Source organism: Nilaparvata lugens, chromosome 7, assembly GCF_014356525.2.
Source record: "Nilaparvata lugens isolate BPH chromosome 7, ASM1435652v1, whole genome shotgun sequence".
Taxonomy (NCBI): domain Eukaryota; kingdom Metazoa; phylum Arthropoda; class Insecta; order Hemiptera; family Delphacidae; genus Nilaparvata; species Nilaparvata lugens.
In genome coordinates this window covers 56,545,514-56,567,806 of record NC_052510.1, presented here as the reverse complement: position 1 = coordinate 56,567,806, position 22,293 = coordinate 56,545,514, and the positions used below count along the sequence as shown (strand labels likewise).

Below are 22,293 nucleotides of genomic sequence, written 5' to 3'. Positions count from 1 at the left end.
ATAGTTAGACCGACTGTTACTTATGTACAGAGTATGTACTTTACTAACTCTTTAAAACTCTTCGTTTGACTCTACTATTGACTAATAGTAAATAATATAAATAACACTAACTTAATAAGTTGCATTCCCAGAAAATTTCCATGAAGACAATGTATCTCTTCCTTATAAATTTAACTTATTAGAATCAATAGCATACCTATAAAATGCACATGAAGATAAAATGCATCTGATATGTAACATTTTTATTCAGATTAGTTAAGAATCAAATAACAGTAGGCCAACAGTAAATATTATAAACAACTCTGACTTTATAAGTTGCATAGGTACCTAGAAAATTTCCATGAAGGCAATGTATCTCTTCCTTTTAAATTTAACTAAGTATCATGGAACAATAAAAATTTGTAGACAGTACTTACTCATTATCAAATTAAAGAGTCAAAAACGAGGAGTTAGCTTAGAAAAGAACATAGTCTAGTGAACACAAAGTTAATAAATAGCATACCGATAAAATGCACATGAAGATAATGCATCTGATATGTAACATTTTCTATCAGATTAGCTAATAATCAAATAACAGTAGGCCAATAGTAAATCATATAAACAACTTTATCTTAATAAGTTGGGTATCTAGAAAATTTCCATGCAGGTAATGCATCCAAAATGAAACACTTCCTTATCAAATCAACTAAGATCATGGAACAATAAAATTTTTAGATAGTACTTACTCATTATCAAATTGAAGAGTCAAAAACGAGGAGTTAGAACTTAACAGAGTCTAGTGAACACTTGCTACCTCGATCACTGCCGTGCCGACTGCCAGCCGGTTCACGATGACTTTACTCTCTTTCTCTTTCTCTCACTCTCTCTCTCTCTCACTCTTCGTGGTGAAGTCTGCCGGCATCAATTTATTGCCGCTTCGTTTTTTACTCTTCTTCTCCATCTCTTTCACATCGGTGGTGGTTCAGTTGGTGTCGTTTTTTTCTATTTGGTGGGACACAAAACCGGTACCATTTTTGATATGTTGTAGGCGCGGCACTGCTGGGGGCGAGAGCGATAGGGGTGGGGGTGGTGAGGTCATGGTTGAGGGGCAGGGGGGCGGTCTGAAAGAGCCCCTCTTTTGACAACAGGTGGCTGCCGCACTCAAACACAGCTGCAGGTGGCTTCTGCTGGTGCTATCTTCTTCTCTTCTTCTACTTCTTCTTCCCCTTCTTCTTCATTACTTCTTCTTCTTCTTCTTCGTCTTCTCCCTTTTCTTCAGCACTCTCTTCCTGTCGGCGACGGTAAGACCGACAGACGGCACTTCTCCGCACCCTCTCCCCCTAAAAGTAATTTCTTCTCTTTTTTCTAAAGCTGAAGTCACCTAATTGTGTTGGTTCTGTTTCAAATGTTGCCGAAATTTACTCAAATTTACCGTCTCTCAAACATTGTTTCAATCACTTGTGTGCAAACTCACTTAACTCTATTGTTACACTAGACCCTTTGCGTTAATACTTCAATATTGTAATGGACGAAGCGATGAAATAAATGTAAATATGATAATAAATAGGTAATGGTCAGAAATTAATAGAGATAGAAGCTAATAGTTTTGGTGGGTGTGATTGCTAATCAAAATGAACATTATTACTAAACAATTTATTGAGAACTATATCGTTAAGTTGAACAATTATGATTTTTATTTTGATGTCATGTATGAGAATATTTTCAAATTTATTCAACCCTTGCGTTAAATCTGTTTCTAATAATGTTGTAAATTATACAACTGTTAAATAATATCGTTTTAGTTTTGATGTCATGTATGACAATATTATTAAATTTTTTCAACCCTTGTGTTAATACTGTTTTAAATAATCTTCCAATTTACTCAAATGAAATCAAATAAAACCCTTTATATTCGAATGCTTTTTGTTCATGCTGCTCTTAGTTTCTGATAGCTGGCATGTTAAGTTCGATCTCTAAACTCTGGAATTAGATAATTTTCTATTGTTTCCAATACGTTCAATTGCAATTTATTTCACCTCATTTTGATATATTACAAATATTTTCTCTTTAACTCGTATAGTTCGTCTGACAAAGCGATTTTTCTTCTTGAAAACACAAATTGAAATTGTCAACCACTTTTATTTGTGTTTTCATTATGGAAAAGTACCACAACATCACATACAACACACCTGTAACATTTTACTTCTCGTGAAAACCCAACCAATCCAAAATTTTCTTTCAAATAAAATGGATACAGATTTGTGCAGACTCTGAAGGATTGTGAGAAGGCTGGAATCACTGCAGAGAACATTCAAAATAGACAAAGCTTCAGAAAAAATCTGGTGTGGTCACTCACACAACTTTCCTTGCCGTTATGAAAATTGATCACCTGACGCTAGTGTTCCCGCGCATCTCAAGTCTACTATTCAAAGATCTGAGCCACCTGGTGACAGGTCAATAACGCTGGATACACACGAGATCTGCTATCTCTTCATAGTGAATGATTTAATAGAATCAACAGTTGCCAACAGTTTGCAATTGAATAATCACATTTTCTCAAATTTCAAGCTTATTTTCAACTTTTGGTGAAAATGTTACTGGACATTAATTGCAGAGATTTTCATGCTCAATCTTTTCCACTCGAAATTTTTCGTTTAAATTATATCTGAGAACTGATAATTGGAAATCTAGAATCTAACTTTGCATAGATGGAGCGGAGCTCCTGAAATTTTTACAGATATGGGTCTTGTGGCAGTTGATAGAGCTTATCAATGACTTGAGGTATGAATTTGATCAAAATCGTTGGAGCCATTTTCGAGAAAATCGAGAAAACCCCTGTTTCAAGGGGACCTTGAAACGTATAGAAATTTAGAAATTGGGGTACCTTAATTTTTTTCGGAAAGCAATACTTTCCTTACCTATGGTAATAGGGCAAGGAAAGTAAAAAGTGCAGAGTGTGATCTTCGGGGAGGAGGAAGAGGAAAGAAGGAGACGTGAACCCCAAAACTTCGAACAGCTGAGAAAGGATCGAGAGATCAGAAAGAATGAAATTAATAAACTATGTGAAAAGTAAATTCCTTATCTAAATTGTGCAGAGGAATAGCACAAGGTTACCTTATTTTTTCTCTCCCTATCATTTTGATGACGTTATTGTATGAATGAATAAAATAAAAAATAAAAATTATGTGGGCACACAGGCGAATTGAGCAGCAGAACATAACATAACATAGTAGTAACCTAAAATTAATATTGATTAGACGTGCTCTATCAAACGAGCTACTCGAAAAAAATGCATACAATTGTAATAAAATATGAAATTAGGTCAACTTATAGTGTAGTGTAGGCAAATCTATTTGTTCTCAATGTCTTTCCCTGTTCTCAATGTTCAAATCAATCTAATGTTCTCAATGTTTTTTCCCTGCTGTTTTGTCAAGAGACAAAATCTACTATAGTCAGGTCCACGTTATAATGGCAGTGTTTTGCTATCCTTGTCTAACATTCAACAAAGCGAATAGCGCTATCTCTTTCTCGCTTTGCTCTGTTGCCAGATCGTCTTTCAACGATGTAGTATTAACTATTAATTAACAAAATGTACAAATCTAATGTTCTCAATGTTTTTTCCCTGCTGTTTTGCTAAGAGACAAAACCTACTATAGTCAGGTTCACGTTTAATTAGCAATAGTTTTGCTATACTTGTCTATCATTCAACAAAGCGGTTAGCGCTTTCTCTTTCTTGCTTTGCTCTGTTGCCAGATCGTCTTTCAACGATGTAGAATTAACTATTAATTAACAAAATATTTCATCTTAGCTATGAAAATTCATTATTGAACTCAGCTACAATACTCGACCACTAATTACAACTCAATTTATAATACGATTTTCCAGACTCACAGTAAGCAGAAGGCAATTTGATCACAGCTGCAATATTCTCATAAATAAAATTCCTATAAATTTGTTGACACATAAAATAAATAAAAACTTTATTACTTTAATCGATGACTGGGTTAAATCTAACATCTTTTTCAAAATATCGTTTTAATTTCGCGATTAAGTAATGTACACAAAAATGTTTAGCAATTTAAATGAAATTGTTTATAGAAAACTAATATAATAAAGATGAAATCTGTAAATTTTTTACTTTCTCATCTGTGGTCTAGGGTTTTTGAAAATAAAGATGAAAGCTCCATATTAAATGTTGAACATAATTATATTTTATTTTTCTGAATGTATTACTGTATTATTTCTTTTAAATCTCAACTCCTTGCTAGCGAACAGACTAATTGTCTATGCTAGCAATGTCATTAAAAATATATATAATTGAAAATTAAATAAATTAACATTCCCTCAAATTTTTCATGCATGTATTTTAGTCAAGTGCAGTAGCATATAATTATTTTTTTAATTTTTTGTAGTGTTTTTGTATTTTGGCAAATAAAATTATTCAATTCAATATTCAATTAAAAAATAAATAATAATATGATCTCTTGCTTGATAAAATATACTAATTGATCATTTTGAACAAGAATGAACAGTTAATATTACATCAATAAACCTGTATCAGCTACGGTCTATAGAAGGCATTGACAAGACAGAGGATCGGCAACGTTGTTCTGCTATATTTCCCCACTGACATTATAACGTGGACCTTACTATAGCTTCATCATGTAGATTTAATTCCATCAACTAATGTGTTATATAAAACATTCAAGGTATATTTTCCAACATTGTGTTGAATTATTATTGAGTGATTGTAAAATTATTGACTTTTGAAACTTGAAAGGGAATATGAATAGGCTGAATAAATTCCAATACCGTACTTTCTGAAGTAATTCATAACAGCTACATTTCATATATATGATTCTAGAACAAAGTGTTGGCAATATTGTTGAGATAAAAAATAATTAGTTTATTGAGTGATAAATTAACAATGGTCATTTTAGTATTGAGAATGCACTCGCAATCCTCGTGTGCTAATCAATAGTATTGTTCTAATTAATTATTACTGTTTAATAGATAATAATTAATCTTTGACTTTGGTCTCCACTGAATAACTGGTATTAGCCGGTTTTCAGCCTTACAGTTCATGACCCATTCACAATATACCATATTAATGGAAGAATCTTATAATTTCCTCGATTTTCTCTTCTCAACAATAAAATTAAATTAAAGAGGCTGAAAAATGATAGTCGTTTTCAATTCCAATATTCGTTCCAAAAATAATAGAAATGAGAATCAGCTCATAAAAAAACGTGTAAAAAATGTACTTTATTGAGTTTTGATAAGAAAGGTCAACTTCTTTGTTGGAGAGAATTTTGAAGAACGATTTTGGCCGAAAATACAGCTTTTGTCAAACTGTTATAACACTCAATATACACTGAATAACAGAAAAGAAAATGACTTTCTTAGGAAAAATTATTTCTACTTTAGCCTCATGCAGATTTAAGCCTGTTTCAAGATTTAAGAGTCAACTTCTTTGTTGAAGAGGATTTGAATAACGATTTTGGCTGAAAATACAGCTTACTGTACTCAATATTTGAAAATACAGCAGTCAAAATTTACTTAATATACACTGAATAGCAGAGAAAAAAATGGGTTTCCCAGGATGAATTTATTTGTACTTTAACCTCCGATTTAATCCTGTTTCAAGATTTAAGAGTCAACTTCATTGTTGAAGAGAATTTGAATAACGATTTCGGCTGAAAATACAGCTTAGGGTACTCAATATTTGAAAATACGGTATTCAAAATTCACTGAATAACAAAGAAGAAAATTACTTTTTTAGGATAAATTTATTTCTACTCTAGCCACAGATTTAAGCCTGTTCATCTAGTCTATGCTTTAGCATGAGAATGCGTTTCTTTTCCTTTTTTTAGAGTGAATTTCTTAAGCACTTGTATTAGTATTTATGTAATGCATATTATTAAGATGAAAAGTTATTAAGCTTCATTCAGCTGGAATGTAGATAGTTTCAATTCTGCTTCTGTTACCGTACAAAAACATATAATTTAATATCACTATATAAAATGCTTACATGTTTGTGAGGTATTGATGTTTTACAACAGCTATGTATTTCTCATCAGGTGATATTGATGAATAAAAACGTAGTACAGTAGCATGAATTCATCCAAGTATAATATTGCTCAATGCGTATTTAGGTTACTTGAGGATGAATATGGCGTGAAAATAATAAAAAAATCATGTTTTTGGACTCAGGAGACCTAGAAACGTATAGAAAACTTGAAATTAGGGTGATTTTTTTGGAAGACAATACTTTCCTTACCTATGGTAATAGGGCAAGAAAAGTAAAAATAGAGAAAGGGTAGGCTACTAAAAATTACATTTCACTATATATATTAATGTACTTTACTCGTGATATAAATTTAATGAATGACTCAAGCATGCTTTAGAAACGTTCAGAAAGCATGCTTTAGACAAAATATTCCAGTCACTGAGTAATATTACATATTTACCACTCAAAATATAGTTTGCGAGTGTAAAGCTGCGTTTACACCAAAGTTATTAACAAAATGTTAATAACTAAATCCTTATAGATTCTATTAGATTGAACGGAACTTGACAAACACATATGTTCATCATGTGTTTGATAAGTTATGTTCAATCTAATAGAATCTTTATGGATTAAGCTATTAACATTTTGTTAATAACTTTGGTTTAAACGCAGTGTAAAGCTGCGTTTACACCGGAGTTTATAACACGAGTTATTAACAAAAATTTACTAACTTGACTGAATCGTCAAAAATTTCTCTCAACAAAAGTTAATAACTTGTGTTTTCAACAGAAAATTCCTTGTTATTAGTTAACAAGATCTTGTTACCAATATAATTGACTTCCATATGATTTCATTTAACGAGACTATTCTATATGATATAACAGCCGGAATAAAAAGCAAAAAATTGTCTTCAAAATACTTTAAATTGAGACAGGTGTGATCATTAACATAATGATCTTCATCTGATTTAATGTAAACAAATTATAGTGCGTTTAAACCAGAGTCACAGCCTACTATAGATAGAGTAAGCTATGCCAGAGTTGATAACAAAAGTTCTTAACATAGGTTAATAACATTTTCTTTTGGCTGCTAGTTTTGTTATCAACAAAAGTTAATAATTTTGTCACTGTTTCGTCTGCAGCTGCAGTTATTAGGGAACAGCTGTAGATGTAGGGGGAACAGCTGATGCTGGGCGAGGGGGTTGCGGGGAAGATAGAAACATGTTATTAACAAAAGTTAATGCGATAAAAGAGGCTTTTGTTATTAACATAACACATTTCATTTGATCTTTACTGACTCTCGATGGATAACATGAATCTTGTTAATAGCAAGGAATTTTCTGTTAGAAACACGAGTTATTAACTTTGTTAAGAGAAATTTTTGTCGATTCAGTCAAGTTAATAAATTTTGTTAATGAATCGTGTTATCAACTCCGGTGTAAACGCAGCTCAACATGATGTTAATGACTTTTGTAATTAACATCAGTTAATAACAAAAATGTTAAAAACTTGTGTTATTAACTCCGCTGTAGACGCAGCTTAAGAGACTTGATACATTTTCAATTGAATTGCATGATAAACCACGTATTCAAGTACCTAAAATTCTAGGTGCATTGCAAGTATTTAATCAGTAATAAGTGTTATTTTTTATTGATTTCAAATATGTTGCAGATTACAACATATAATTCATCACATAATTTATCACAACAGATGATAATTCAAAATACAGATGGGAAAGCCCCTGGTCTTTATTGAAATAAGTGATAAGTAAGAAACAATTAGAAGATAAAAATACTTTATTCAAACAATATTTCCAACAAATCATCACAGTGATACAAATTGACTGGTGTTTTCATATATTGCATTCCAAACACAACGTTCTCAACGATACCCATCACAATAATCTTACAACAGCTACCGCTAAACACTAAAAAGAATCAGTCAACAATGCCGAGAAATCATACCTACAGAATATACACGATTCGAGATCAAAATGCTCTGATGGAATGAAAAATGTTTTGTTCAACACAAGTTTGTAATTTAAAACACAGTGACAGCTAAGAATCATGCTTATGCATGCTATATAGATGGATAAAAAAGGATTAAAACATACAAGGAGGCAGCAAACAATAGCATGGTGATGTTTCCAAGTGTGAATTGACTAGAACTCGTCTTTTCTTCGCGATTTTTTCATCTGTAGGAAGCTGACCGTTTCCTTGATTTGCTTGCAACCGGAGCTGGCGTACAAGTTGTAGGGCTTTGGTCCGAAAGGCTGTGTTCTCTTGATTTTACTGTGAAAAAGAAAGACAATCACTGAATTATAATTATTTTGATTTTATTTAATAAAAATACAAACGCTAAACTGTAACTTGATAGAATCTTATCTTCTTCAATGTTGTTTTTCTTCACGAACTGCTTATTATTAAATCACTTTTTGCTATTAAAAAGAACGACTAGCAGTCAGAATTTTTGACAATAAATGAATGAATCATTCACTGTGACAACGAGATCTTTCGGCAGGTCCGTCATCTTCCTGGTTGTACTCACAGACAAGTAGAAGGATAGGATTGCAATGTTTAGTGTGCTATTGGTGTCTATTGGGTTTGTTATGGCTGAGAAGGTAATAAAAGTGGATGTGGGATTTGAAGTTAGTTTGTTCGTTTAATATAAATTGTCGCTTTTAAATTGGGAGTATATTTAGAATTGTTCTATTGTGTCTAGTTCTTGTCCTTTGTTTTTACTTTCCTTGCCCTATTACCATAGGTAAGGAAAGTATTGCTTTCCGAAAAAAATTAAGGTACCCCAATTTCTAAATTTCTATACGTTTCAAGGTCCCCTGATTACGAAAAAGTGGTTTTTGGGTATTGGTCTGTATGTATGTATGTATGTATGTATGTATATATATATATATATATATATTATATATATATATATATATATATATATATATATATATATATATGTGGGTGTGGGTGTGTGTGTGTGTGTGTGTGTGTGTGGGTGTGTGTGTGTGTGAGAGTGTATGTGCGTCTGTGTAAACGATATCTCATCGCCCAGTTAACGGAATGACTTGAAATTTGGAACTTAAGGTCCTTACACTATAAGTATCCGATACGAACAATTTCAATCAAATGCAATTCAAGATGGCGGCAAAAATGTTGTCAAAAACAGGGTTTTTCGCGATTTTCTCAAAAACGGCTCCAACGATTTTGATCAAATTCATACCTGAAAAAGTCATTGATAAGCTCAATCAACTGCAACAAGTCCCACATCTGTAAAAGTTCCAGGAGCTCCGCCCCATCCATGCAAAGTTTCATTTTAGATTCTCAAGCCGCCTTCATATATAATTTAAACAACAAATTTCAAGTGGAGAAGATTGAGCATGAAAATCTCTGCAATTGATGACAAGTAACATTTTCACCTAAAATTGAAAATAAGCTTGAAATTCGAGAAAATGTGATTATTAAATTGCAAACTGTTTGCAACTGTTGGTTCTATTAAATCATTCACTATGAAGAGATAGCAGACCTCGTGTGTCTCTAGCGTTACTGTCCTATCACCAGCTGCCTCATATCTTTGAATAGTAGATTTGAGATGCGCGGGAACACTAGCGTCAGGTGATAAATTTTCGTAACGGCAAGGAAAGTTGTGTGAGTGCGCCACACCAGATTTTTATTTTAAGAGAACGGCATGTTTCGATTCAAAGGTAATTGTCAAGTAATAAAGTGATAATAAGAGTGAAAAAGTTGATTTATTCAAAAATATTGAGTAGTAGATACCGTAGATTTAGATAATTATATCGCACAGAATATTTAGCTAATTCTGATGGTGGAAAAACATAAAAGGTCTAAGAATTACATGTATATAATATTGTATCACACAGTGGAATAAAGCCCAACACACAAACATCGATTTTTGTTCGTACGGTATCTTGCCATCCTTATAAATTTTGTTTGATTAAACAGATGATATCAAACAGATGATGTTTGTCAAGTTCTGTTTAATCTGATAAAATTCATAAGGACGGCAAAATATCGTACGAACAAAAATCGATGTGTGTGTGCTTAACAGAACAGATCTAAGAATTTGACAGAAAAATCTGAATCTAAAATGTAGTTCAAATCAACGATATAACCTTCCTCAGTAGGCCTACAATACAGGGTCAATAAAAAATGTATTCACATTAGATAACACCGAAGTGATTGGTTTAATAGTTTTTTTGAATTCATTGACCTCAAAGATTTAACAATAACTATGGCAAAAGAGCTCCAGAATGCAGAATCCCATATCTTTTGATCTCATTTCCTCTTGAATTGCGTAACTTCATATAGAAACAATAGCACAAGTAGATATCCCATGGTATAGGGCGTTTATGTCGCATCTTTTACTGTTATCCCAAGCCGATAGTTCACGTAGTTCTTTCCTATGCAGCTGTGTGACGCTGGTAGTCACTCAAATTGTGCCGTTCATACACTATCACCCCAACAAAACAGTAAAAATTGACAATAATCGACAGTAATCGGCTTGAGATAACAGTAAAGGTTGCGACATAACTTCCCTATACCATGGGATATCTACTTACGCTATTGTTTCTCTATGGTAACTTGCAGAGAAAAAGTGAAATTTAAACAAAATTAAAATAATTATTTTCAACTTATTGCCCCTTGAATTGCGTAACTTTCAAAGAAGAAGTGAAATTTAAACAAAATTAAAATTATTCTTCAATTAATGATTGAGAAGCCAAACGTAGAGTTTGATTTCAAAGTACATGAGCAAGCTCACAATAATTCAGTCAGTCAGGCAATCATCATTAGATTCTAATAAAAATTTATTAATTTATTTTATCTATTTATCCAATGATACACAAAACACAATTCATAAAATTTATTGGGGAAGGACCAACATGCACAGCCCAAATTGTTCCTTCCCGAATTCTGATTCATACTGCAAGTCCAAAAAAGGTTATGCTTCATTCACTTTTGAATTTGAGTTCAATTTTCAGTTCAAACACTTAACAACAAGAAATTTTGGATTCAGATTGCTTCTAACTATATTAAATAACGAAATTACGTAAATATTTATTAGAAAAAAAAACAAAGACAAAACACATAATCATTAACTGATTGAAAATGGAGAAACTGGCTTATAGTCATTACTATCACATTCCGAAATTTTTTTAAAAATTTAGTCCAGCCAATATAGATATAAAAAAGGGGGTGTGCTTGCAATTTATATTGTAGTTCTGATTTTTTAATATATTATTTGGGTACATAAGAGAAGTCCAGAACCAATTTCTTCATGCAAAATTTCCTTGTGCTAGATACAGAGTGGCCAAAAAATAGCTGAAAACTGGAAAATGAGCCGAAAATACGAGGTTTTTGGGCCACTCTGTATCTAGCACCAGGAAATTTTGCATGAACAAATTGGTTCTGGACTTCTCTTATGTACCCAAATGATATATTAAAAAATCAGAACTACAATATAAATTGCATGCACCAATGTATATAGTGACTGGACTAATTAGTCCAAAAGGAGTTATGATTCGGCAGCACTGTCAAACACAGAATTTATGAATAAGGGATATGGATTTATATTATGGTATAAGCTATTATTATTTATGAATTTTGTACTTTACTTTGTAAGTAATATATTACAGCACAGTAAATTTGAATGTAGGCTATTATTTTATTAAATACCCCTCAAATAGCTAATAGTTGGAGGGATTTTAGAATAATATATGTATACTATTTTTATTGAAATTGTATTATGAATGAAATTAAAACTGTAGTGTGAATATCAGTCAGGTTTTAAAACCTCCTCCTTTTTCAACTAACTTGAAATGCTTTATTGTAGTGTGAAGATCAATCTGTCTGTCTGTAGTTTTCTGCTCGTAAGCAGGTCCTTCTATATGGCAGCAGCCCTCCACTCTCTTCTACTCTCTGCCAGTCGCTTCGTTGCAAGATCAATCAGTCAGGTTTTAAAACCTTCTTATCTAATTTACTTAACATGTTTAATGTTGATTGTTTGTGAATTTACGTTATACTCGTATAATTAATCTATATTTGGTAATTTTTACTAAGGATGATTATATACTCACTCCAATACTTCGTCGACGTTTAATAAGTGAGCGCTTTGCTTTGTTATTTCAGCCTTGATGCATTTTCTCACATGCTCCTCTTCAAGAGGGAGGAAAGGCACATAGTGATCAATGAGATGACTCTCAATTATGTCGCTCATGTAAAAACCGCTGGCTGTAATTGAGATAAAAAAATTATCAAATTATGGTAAATTTTGATGAAATAAATTCTATGTAAAGGTGCGTACAGACTTTGCTCTGCTCCGCAACCGAACGTCACTCGAGCAGATCGATTGATGATCAACCGGGGAGCAAGAATGGATCGACCGGGGAACGCGAGAAGAGCTAACATCTTCCGTAACGTTCATGATCGGTGCGACTGCAGAGCGAGGGCGGAGCGACTGCGGCGCGATGGAGGAACGAGGGCGGAGCGTGCTCGGTGCGGGTTGGAGGCACGTATATGTGTACGCAGCTTAAGGTAAACATGATTTGTGAATATGTTTTGAAAACTGTAATGCTACTAAGCATATTAATTATTCATGACATCAATATCATCTCTAAGATAACTCTATTGGATACTGGGTACCTCATGTCATAGAGAGAATATAGCATAAGTTATGGCTTATCTTAATCAAAAAATTTGAAATTGAAATTTATTGCCAAAACAAAATTACAATATTACAATATATTAAGTTACAAAGTGTTAAACAAATAAGCAAAACTTATATTTCCTCTATGCTCCTACTATGAGCGAAATATTTAATCGTACTTCATACTATGAAACAGATAGGAACTCAGAAGCTTGAAGCTCGTTTTGATGAATCAACTGCGGGTAAATTTTTATTCTTTATTGATTCATACAATAAGTACACTTTCAAAGAAGTAAAATTAAAAAAAAATTGAAATTATTCTTTATGAATATTAATGATTGAGACGTTCAACGTACAGTTCAATTTCAGAGTAAATGAGCAGGCTCATAATGATTAGTCAGACAGGCAATCATCATTAGATTCTAATCAGAATAATTATGGAATAAGTATATTTAGAGTTTATGAATTTTTTACTTCACTTTGTTAGTAATATATTACAGCATAGTAGATTAGAATGTATTACTTTTTAATATACGGTACCTCAAATAGCTAATAGCTAGAGGGATTTCAAAATATATGTATACTAATTGTATTGAAATAATTTGAATAAAAGTAGTATAGATGGATAGATGTATTTTATTTACAATTTATAATATTACAAGTGATGTGGGCGAAGTTGAGGCAATAAAATCCCCCTCTTCCACTTAACCCACAACATATACATATATTTTGAAATCCCTCTAGCTATCAGCTATGTATTTTGAATGAAACCAATTAAAAGTAGAATTGTAGTGTGAACATCAATCCGGTTTTAAAACCTTCTTATCTAATTTACTTAACATGTTTAATGTTGATTGTTTGTGAATTTCCTTTATACTCGTATAATTAATCTATACTTAATTTTTACTAAGGATAATTATATACTCACTCCAATACTTCGTCGACGTTTAATAAGTGAGCGCTTTGCTTTGTTATTTCAGCCTTGATGCATTTTCTCACATGCTCCTCTTCAAGAGGTAGGAAAGGCACATAGTGATCGATGAGATGACTCTCAATTATGTCACTCATGTAAAAACCGCTGGCTGTAATTGAGATCAAAAAATTATCATATTATGGTAAATTTTAATGAAATAAATTCTATGTAAGGTAGACATGATTTGTGAATATGTTTTGAAAACTGTAATGTTACTATAGTGTGGTCCACCTTATAATGGCAGTGGATGAAGATAGAAGAATAGCGATGCTAATTCTCTGCATTAATTAATTATATTTCTACACCGTCAAAAACATAATTGTCATCCTTGTGGACCTAGAAAAGGATAGTACCACCGGCTTTGTCGAATGATAGACAAGGATAGCAAAACCGAAGTTGATCAAATACCGTCATTATAACGTGGACCGCACTATAGGAAACATACTCGACTGTAAAGAAAACTTATGATTTTATTACAGTATAGTATGCTGTAATGAGAATCATATGTTTATTTGTTCTACAATCAGCTGTTTACCGGCTTGATTTCATGGATGTAAAACAGCTGAAATTGAATGACTATGACAAAAATATATTTTTCTAGATTATTATGACAAAAATAGTGTACGTTACATGGACGATAATGTCTTTTGCAGTGCTCGAATGAAATTCTAGAGACTTCATTCTCGCCTGCAAAAGGCCCCTTCCCGTCCTTGTGACTCAAGATACTATTACAATAAAAGAAAAAAGTATTGAATGTTTGAGATGCTCTGATGAATATGTACAAGTAGCAGGGAGAAAGGAAATAGGGACAGAGTGATCGGTGACAAGGACAGGAAAGAGGGGATAGGAGAAATGGAGAATCGTGTGCAAATTCATCTGTTGCTTCCAAAATATTGATGCAATAAATGAATGAATTAATAAATTAGAATATGTCTTACTGTCATCGTTGAAAGCTTCTATCGCTAAGAAACTCTCGAAATCCTCCATTTTGAAATCTTCCCTCACCACACCTTTCTCCCAAAGTTCTATGGTTTTTTGTACAATTTTGTTGCTTCCAACATTGGACAAGAAGATGAAAATTGTTTTTCTGTAACATAGACAAAAAATAAAATGTGAGAGACAAATTTGAGTAATTTTTTAGGCTACTTTAGGACTTTATAATAAGAAATAACTTATTTTTCTGTAACATAGATAAAAAATAAAACGAGAGAAAAAACCTGAGTAATTTTTTTGGCTAATTTATATAAGAAGAAAAATAAATTCAAACTGTAAACTTGCTAGGTTTCACAGGCATACAATTTTAGTGGATTTGAAAACCTTGAAGCAAAGGACATTTTCTTCTACATGAGATAGTAATCAAACACCGTATAAACAATAAGATGGCACCAAATGAGAATTGTAGAAGAGAATAGAGAAAAAATTATATTCTGAATGTTGTTTACTTTCGAAAGTCTCCGTTTAGAAAATGTCTTCAATAGTGTATTTTTTTACAATATATAGAATTAAAAATCAAACTTTTTAAAGAGAAGATGACGAAAATACAGTCAAATAAATGTTATGTTACGGGAAACACTAATGTTATTTCTCTTTAAGTTTATACTAGTCAAACGTACCAGTGTATGAGCTATTGAAAACTTGAAACAATCAAGATATTAAAATCAAATTAAGTGAGTTATACATAGATTATTTCCTGCAGCAAAAATTCCATTCAACAATAAATTGAACTTCCATACTGGATCATCACCATCATCATCATAAAACGTTCATCAAAAATTCATAAAAGGTTAGGATATCGACATATCCTAAAAGGTTCTGTTCTGTTTAATCAAGTTTCAAATGTAGAAGGGTAGGATAGGGGTAAGGATTTAGCTTTTTAATGGAAACACTTTGGTATTATTCAAAATGTTTTGATAATAATTTTGGGCTATAGATAATAATTGACCGAGCGAAGTGAGGTCTAAGATTCAAGTCGACGGTTTGGCATTTCTCTTAATGTTTAAATGTTTGAATGTTTATATGTTGCGCATTTACGGCGAAACGCGGTAATAGATTTTCATGAAATTTGACAGGTATGTTCCTTTTTTCATTGCGCGTCGACGTATATGCAAGATTTTTGGAAATTTTGCATTTCAAGGATAATATAAAAGGAAAAAGGAGCCTCCTTCATACGCCAATATTAGAGTGAAAATCAGACTATAGAATTATTCATCATAAATCAGCTGACAAGTGATTACACAGATGATGTGAGGAGAAGCCAGTCTATTGCTGTATTTCCATGAGGTCTATAGTTTCAATCAGGTACTTGTGGATGAGAATACTGCGTGAGGTCTACTGTTCACAGAACTACTAGTAATTATCAAAATAAGGAAAACGTTGATTGAACAGCTGATTTGATAGATAAACTGAGATGTATATGAAATGAATATTACCACCCATCATCTTCAAATGAGCAAGATATAATTCCAAGTAGACATCAAGAGTGACACGTTGAGAGGATGAGTGCCTCAAGAGTTGTAAAAAAGGTCTTAAGGAACAACCCAGGAGGGAGAAGGCTGAGAGGACGTCCGAGAGACGTTGGCTGGAGGATGTGGAGGACGACATTAGGAAGCTGGGTGTCAGGGGATGGAGACGTAAGGCTGCCGATGGAGACGAATGGAGAGGTTTTTTGAAGGAGGTCAAGGCTCTGAATGAGCTGTAACGCCAAGGAGTAAGAGACATCAAGAGTATTGCCTCACCTGAAATCGACATTATCTATTTGTGTTCGATAATCGATAAAACTTTTGACAACATCCAGAGCACCTTTTGGCATTTTATCGACTTCGTCGAATATGAAGAGGAAGTGAGGGCATCGCCATGCACTGTCAATCAGCTTCTTCTTGAGTTGCGTCTGAAACGAAGTGAAGAACTGATTAGGCTCAAAACAAAGTGAAACAGTGAAGGTAGAGGGTAGCAGAGAAGGTAACTGAGAGAGTTAGAAAGTAATGCAAGTGTTCAAATGTATCAGAACATAGTGAAGCGGCGAAGGTAGGCTCTGTTTGCAGAGTAGAAATGGTGATCGTTTGAAGCCAAAACCAGTTTGTAGGGTGAAAGGAACCATTCACATGGATGCATCATTTTCAGAACTTTCAGGGCCGGTTTCCGAGCTCGGGATTTGTCCAAGTTCTAGACTCTAAACAGCTGGAGTCAGAAAATTGGCTTGCCGAAACGGGGCGTAGTCCTAGTCATTGTCATAGCCACGCTTGAATTAAATTTTGAAAAACTAGAAAATTGAACACAAAATAAAATAAAGAGAAAATAGTGTAAAGTTTCAACTATTTTGAATTATTTAGGAATGTTTAATTTCGTCAAGGAAAAACGTTTCCAATTATAGTAATGAGAAAATAAAAACTGCGACTACTGTTATAAAAGCTGTGACTACGCCCCGTTTTGGAAAGCCAATTTTCTGACTCCGGCTGTTTAAAGTCTAGGACTTAGCTAAATCCCGAGCTCGGAAACCGGCCCTTAGCTACCTTCTCTGATACCCTCAACGATCGCTGCTCCACTATGTATTTACACCCTCATCCAACGTAATAATTGTATACGGGTATTTAATTCTGTGATTCATAGTATTTTATCAATATACAATATTATTATTATTGATTATTCATGCTATTGTATCGTATATTATAGACTTGGACTAACAGATCATCAAATTTAAAAATAGTTTGAAACGTACATTAAAATAAGAACACATATTTCCGATTGAACATTAAGGCCCGGTTGCTCAAATGCCGGTTAAATTTCAATGTCACGAGAACTAATCAGAGAAGGCTATTGCGTAAAGAGGGTTTCTCTGATTGCTTCTCGGGAAATTAATTACGATTAAAACTAACCGGTTTTTGTGCAACCGGCACTATAAAGTTGAATTACTGTATTAGTGAATTCGAGAGAAAATCATATATAACAACGGTATTATTACAATCTTTATAAACTAAGTTATAACAATCTTTATTATTACTAGTCCCATACCATACAGTGGAAACTGCACTTGAGGCCAGTGTTTTTGGGAAGACACCATCTAATTTAACTTTCTTTCTGTTTTTAATTCAATGAACGCAATTCAAAAACCAAATAAGATTGAGTTTACACCAGTAATACAAATTAGAAAACATGAAAATGCTCTTTTAGTACTCACTCGATATTCGTAAATGTCATGTTCAAGATGGAGAAACGTTGCTCTGGTAAAGAGAAAATAATTGATGCTTTTCTCCTTTTTGTGGAACAGGCTTTCCACTATGTAGTCAGCTACGAAATTCTTCCCGCAACCAGGCCAGCCGTGAAAACTAATTGTGAGAGGCTTCTGAGAATTTCCCTTTATATGGGCTGAAACTGCATTTATAACTACGTCTTCAACCAACGGCTGCCCGAATAAATTTTTCTTAAGCTTGTAATGTAGATCTGAAAACAAGAGCCTATGAAAACAAATGAGTATAACAAATAATTCAGTTTATTTTCAGTAATTCAATTTATATTTCAGTAAATACAAGAAAAATAATCAACATGTCTTTTTTCATATTTTACGAGCATAGTGATCCAAATATTTCAATTCAATAACACACCAAAAATGATCATTTATCAGCACAAAACTCTCTCAATATAAATACGATATTGAAAATGAGTTAGTCTAAGCAAATGGAATCATTAGCTATGTATTACATTACACTACCAGGCTGGTTGCTAGAGGGAGACAGGATTTCGGCCGCGACGCCACACCTCCAAATTAGCTCTTGCTCTATGCATAGCCCGTGAGGTGTGACATGCGAGCTAAAACCCAACGGCACTGCCTAGTCGGTTGGCGAGTATTACAGAGGAATTTAGCCTGCATTGCAGTGGAACAACCCCAATCGACCATCCACTGAACTTCTGTCGGGGCACTGCAAAATCCCGGCGGTACTTGAGCCCGGATGTATCCTCTAACAGTTAGACTCTAACTTGTCAGGACAGGACAGGAAAAATACTCGTAGTTTCCAATTGTATTCGTCTCCAAGGTGGGCGCTTGCATGTCTACCACCCAAGCGCCCAAAAGGGGACACGAACGTTTCGGAAATAAAAACCAGTGAGAGAGGGGTTTCAAAATTATTTGATGCAAATTCCAGATACAAGGCCGCGGCCTACGATATTGCAACGTCGCAGTGTAGGCCTAGAATCTAATACATGATTGGTGAAAAAGATAAACTGGTATTTTTTAAAAATCTTTTTCACCAATCATGTTATAGATTCTAGGCCTACACTGCGAAGTTGCAATAGGCCAGGGCCTTGTATTAGAGGTGGCTATGATATTATAGTCTTGGATTAACAGATCATCAAATTTAAATTTTCAATTTGAAAATAAATTAGGAAATTGGAAAAGTTTTAGGCAATAGCCTGTTTTTTTCTCGATTATTGTATTGTTTTTGCTAACCAAATAAATAAATAAATAAAGATAGTTTGAAACAGATATTAAAATTATTTAAATTTGAACATATTTCCGATTAAGCATTTAGGCCCGGTCGCTTAAATGGCAGTTAAATTTTAATGTCACGAGAACTAATCAGGGAAGGCTTTTGCGTAAAGAGGGTTCCTCTGATTGGTTCTCGTGAAATTAATTACGATTAAAATTTAACCGGCACTATGAAGTTGAATTAATGAATTAGTGAATACGATATAAAATTGTATATAAGAACTGTAACTGATAATCTTTATTATTAATAGTCCCAAACTATAGTGGAGAATGCCCTTGAGTCGAGTTTTTTTTGGAAAAACACCATCCAATTCAACTATCTTTTTGTTTTTAATTCAATGAACGCAATTCAAAAACCAAATAAGATTGAGTTTACACCAGTAATACAAATTAGAAAACATGAAAATGCTCATTTAGTACTCACTCGATATTCGTAAATGTCATGTTCAAGATGGAGAAACGTTGCTCTGGTAAAGAGAAAATAATTGATGCTTTTCTCCTTTTTGTGGAACAGGCTTTCCACTATGTAGTCAGCTACGAAATTCTTCCCGCAACCAGGCCAGCCGTGGAAACTAATTGTAAGAGGCTTCTGTGAATTTCCCTTTATATGGGCTGAAACTGCATTTATAACTACGTCTTCAACCAACGGCTGCCCGAATAAATTTTTCTTAAGCTTGTAATGTAGATCTGAAAACAAGAGCCTATGAAAACAAATGAGTTTAACAAATAATTCAGTTTATTTTCAGTAATTCAATTTATATTTCAGTAAATACAAGAAAAATAATCAACATGTTTATTTTCATATTTTACGAGCATAGTGATCCAAATATTTCAATTCAATAACACACCAAAAATGATCATTTATCAGCACAAAACTCTCTCAATATAAATACGATATTGAAAATGAGTTAGTCTAAGCAAATAGAATCATTAGCCATGTATTACATTACACTACCAGGCTGGTTGCTAGAGGGAGACAGGATTTCGGCCGCGACGCCACACCTCCAAATTAGCTCTTGCTCTATGCATAACCCGTGAGGTGTGACATGCGAGCTAAAACCCAACGGCACTGCCTAGTCGGTAGGCAAGTATCACAGAGGAATTTAGCCTGCATTGCAGTGGAACAACCCCAATCTACCATCCACTGCACTGCTGTCGGGCACTGCAAAATCCCGGCGGTACTTGAGCCCGGATGTATCCTCCAAGATGACTCTAACTTGTCAGGACAGGACAGGAAAAATACTCGTAGTTTTAAATTGTATTCGTCTCCAAGGTGGGCGATTGCATGTCTACCACCCAAGCGCCCAAAAGGGGACACGAACGTTTCGGAAATAAGAACCAGTGAGAGAGGGGTTTCAAAATTATTTGATGCAAATTCCAGAGACGAAGGCGTTACCCACAGTATGGGTTGAACCACGAGGTAATTTCACATGCCTGCTACTTCCAGATACGGGGGTACCCTCAACCCCCATAGTCTGGTCTCTCACTGGCTTACCCCGAAACTCCATCAGACAGCCTTCACTGTGTCCAGCTACTCCAAGAGACGGAGAGTCCAGGTGGCTCGGTCGAACCATGAACCTTCCATACCTATTCTGAGACCTTTACCCAGCTGTACACCCATTATTCAGGCTACTTCCAGGGACGGAGTCACACAGTCATAACTTGTGCTGTAGTTTATTTATTTATTTATTTCATTGACAATTATTACAACTCATAATTATAATAAATAATATAATATGATTGGGAGAAGACAACAGGCATAGCCCAAAACTGTCTTCTCCCAAATTTATAATTACATTTGAATCAATTCCAGACAATACATGAGACAGAATCAATAGTGAAAATGAGATAACCTAGTAAAATAAGTTACAAGCCTATAAGTTATAACTGAAATATAATATTAATAATATCAGTAATCACAGAATGTAATTTAATATCAAAATCAGTAATATAATATGGTGATATCATAAATCACAAACGACTGAGTTTAGAAGGGGGTTTAAATAATGTTGAAAAAGTATAAGTAATAATTCAAAATCATGTGTTTAGAAAGTATTAATTAAATAATTATGAGCATTGTCATGAGATAGTTGGAAACAAAGACCTTAAAGACCTAAAGTTGGTATTAGAGACCTTATGTCTTTAAGGTCTTTAGTTGGTATTCCATTCCAAAGTTTGTTGGAATTTATGCTGCCCAAATCAGTTATTATAAACTTGTGAATGGGTGATGGAAAAGATGATAATAAATTCTATTGAATTGATTAACCAACATTTTCAGGTTAATAACACTATTATAGTTCCCCCTGGTTGGCGTTTATCCCTTTACCACGAGAACCAGCACCCGCGGCAGATCAGTTTTTCCTAATATCGGGCGAGTAACGAATTCCAGAGTAGCTCTGGAAGAAGCCACCTAGGAGCTCAAGCACCAGCCTGATCTCTCAGGGACCCTCAGAGAATGAGACGGGTAGAACAGAGATAGTGATTGTCGTGTGTAGGGTCAAAACAAGCTGAGACAAACACCAAGATTAACGGCCGAGCTGGCAACCCGAGTGAGACACTAGAATCTAGTTTTCGGCTGACGACTTTAATTTATTCTTTACCGTTTTCTTAGTATATATGAAGAGTGTAATGAGCGCAATGAGAACTGATACTCCACGATTCGCTTGACGAGCCACTGTTGGCCGGATGCAATACCTGTCAAATCACAAATTACCGGCATTCATTATGAAAGACCGATATAAATTCTAAGGCAACTATGATTTTCCTATTCTTTAATGATTTATATCTTAAAAGATATCAAGAAAAGATTCTCCAATATGAATATAATTATTATTGTTTCAATGTAGAAATTGCAAAAGTACTATACACTTAAAATAACTTGACACCCTCACCTATCATGTCATGATTTTTGTCTATTTCACATTGGTAGTATACTACATCAGCTACTTTTGAAAACATATTAGATAAGAAATCAGCATTATAGCAATTAAAGCTAATTATTATAATTAAAAACTTGAAAAGAAGCATTGTTGAATAAATACCAAAACAAAAAACTAACACTAAAACATTATCTTACTTTTATTACATGAACATAACCTATACAAAAACAATGTAGTAAGACAGCTGTTCTGTGATCTGTCTTCTGTGAGAGAATATCACGGCCTTGTATATTAAGGTACACAGACAA

General features: G+C 33.7%; 1 protein-coding gene across 2 annotated transcripts; it reads right to left on the bottom strand.

The window, feature by feature from the left end:
* Positions 1-7,766: 7,766 nt before the first annotated feature.
* Positions 7,767-22,238, bottom strand: LOC111054793 (torsin-1A). 2 transcript variants are annotated; one of them, XM_039433226.1, is made up of 6 exons: positions 21,998-22,238; positions 19,531-19,793; positions 16,363-16,514; positions 14,566-14,714; positions 13,583-13,736; positions 7,767-8,279 (listed from the first exon to the last, which is right to left on the bottom strand). In XM_039433226.1, the coding sequence occupies exons 1-6, from the start codon at positions 22,131-22,133 to the stop codon at positions 8,150-8,152; spliced, it is 984 nt and encodes a 327-aa protein (XP_039289160.1). In that variant the 5' UTR covers positions 22,134-22,238; the 3' UTR covers positions 7,767-8,149. The 2 variants fall into 2 exon arrangements, with proteins under 2 accessions (XP_039289160.1, XP_022197586.2); XM_022341894.2 differs by lacking the exon at positions 13,583-13,736 and adding an exon at positions 12,086-12,239.
* Between the last annotated feature and the right edge of the window lie 55 nt (positions 22,239-22,293).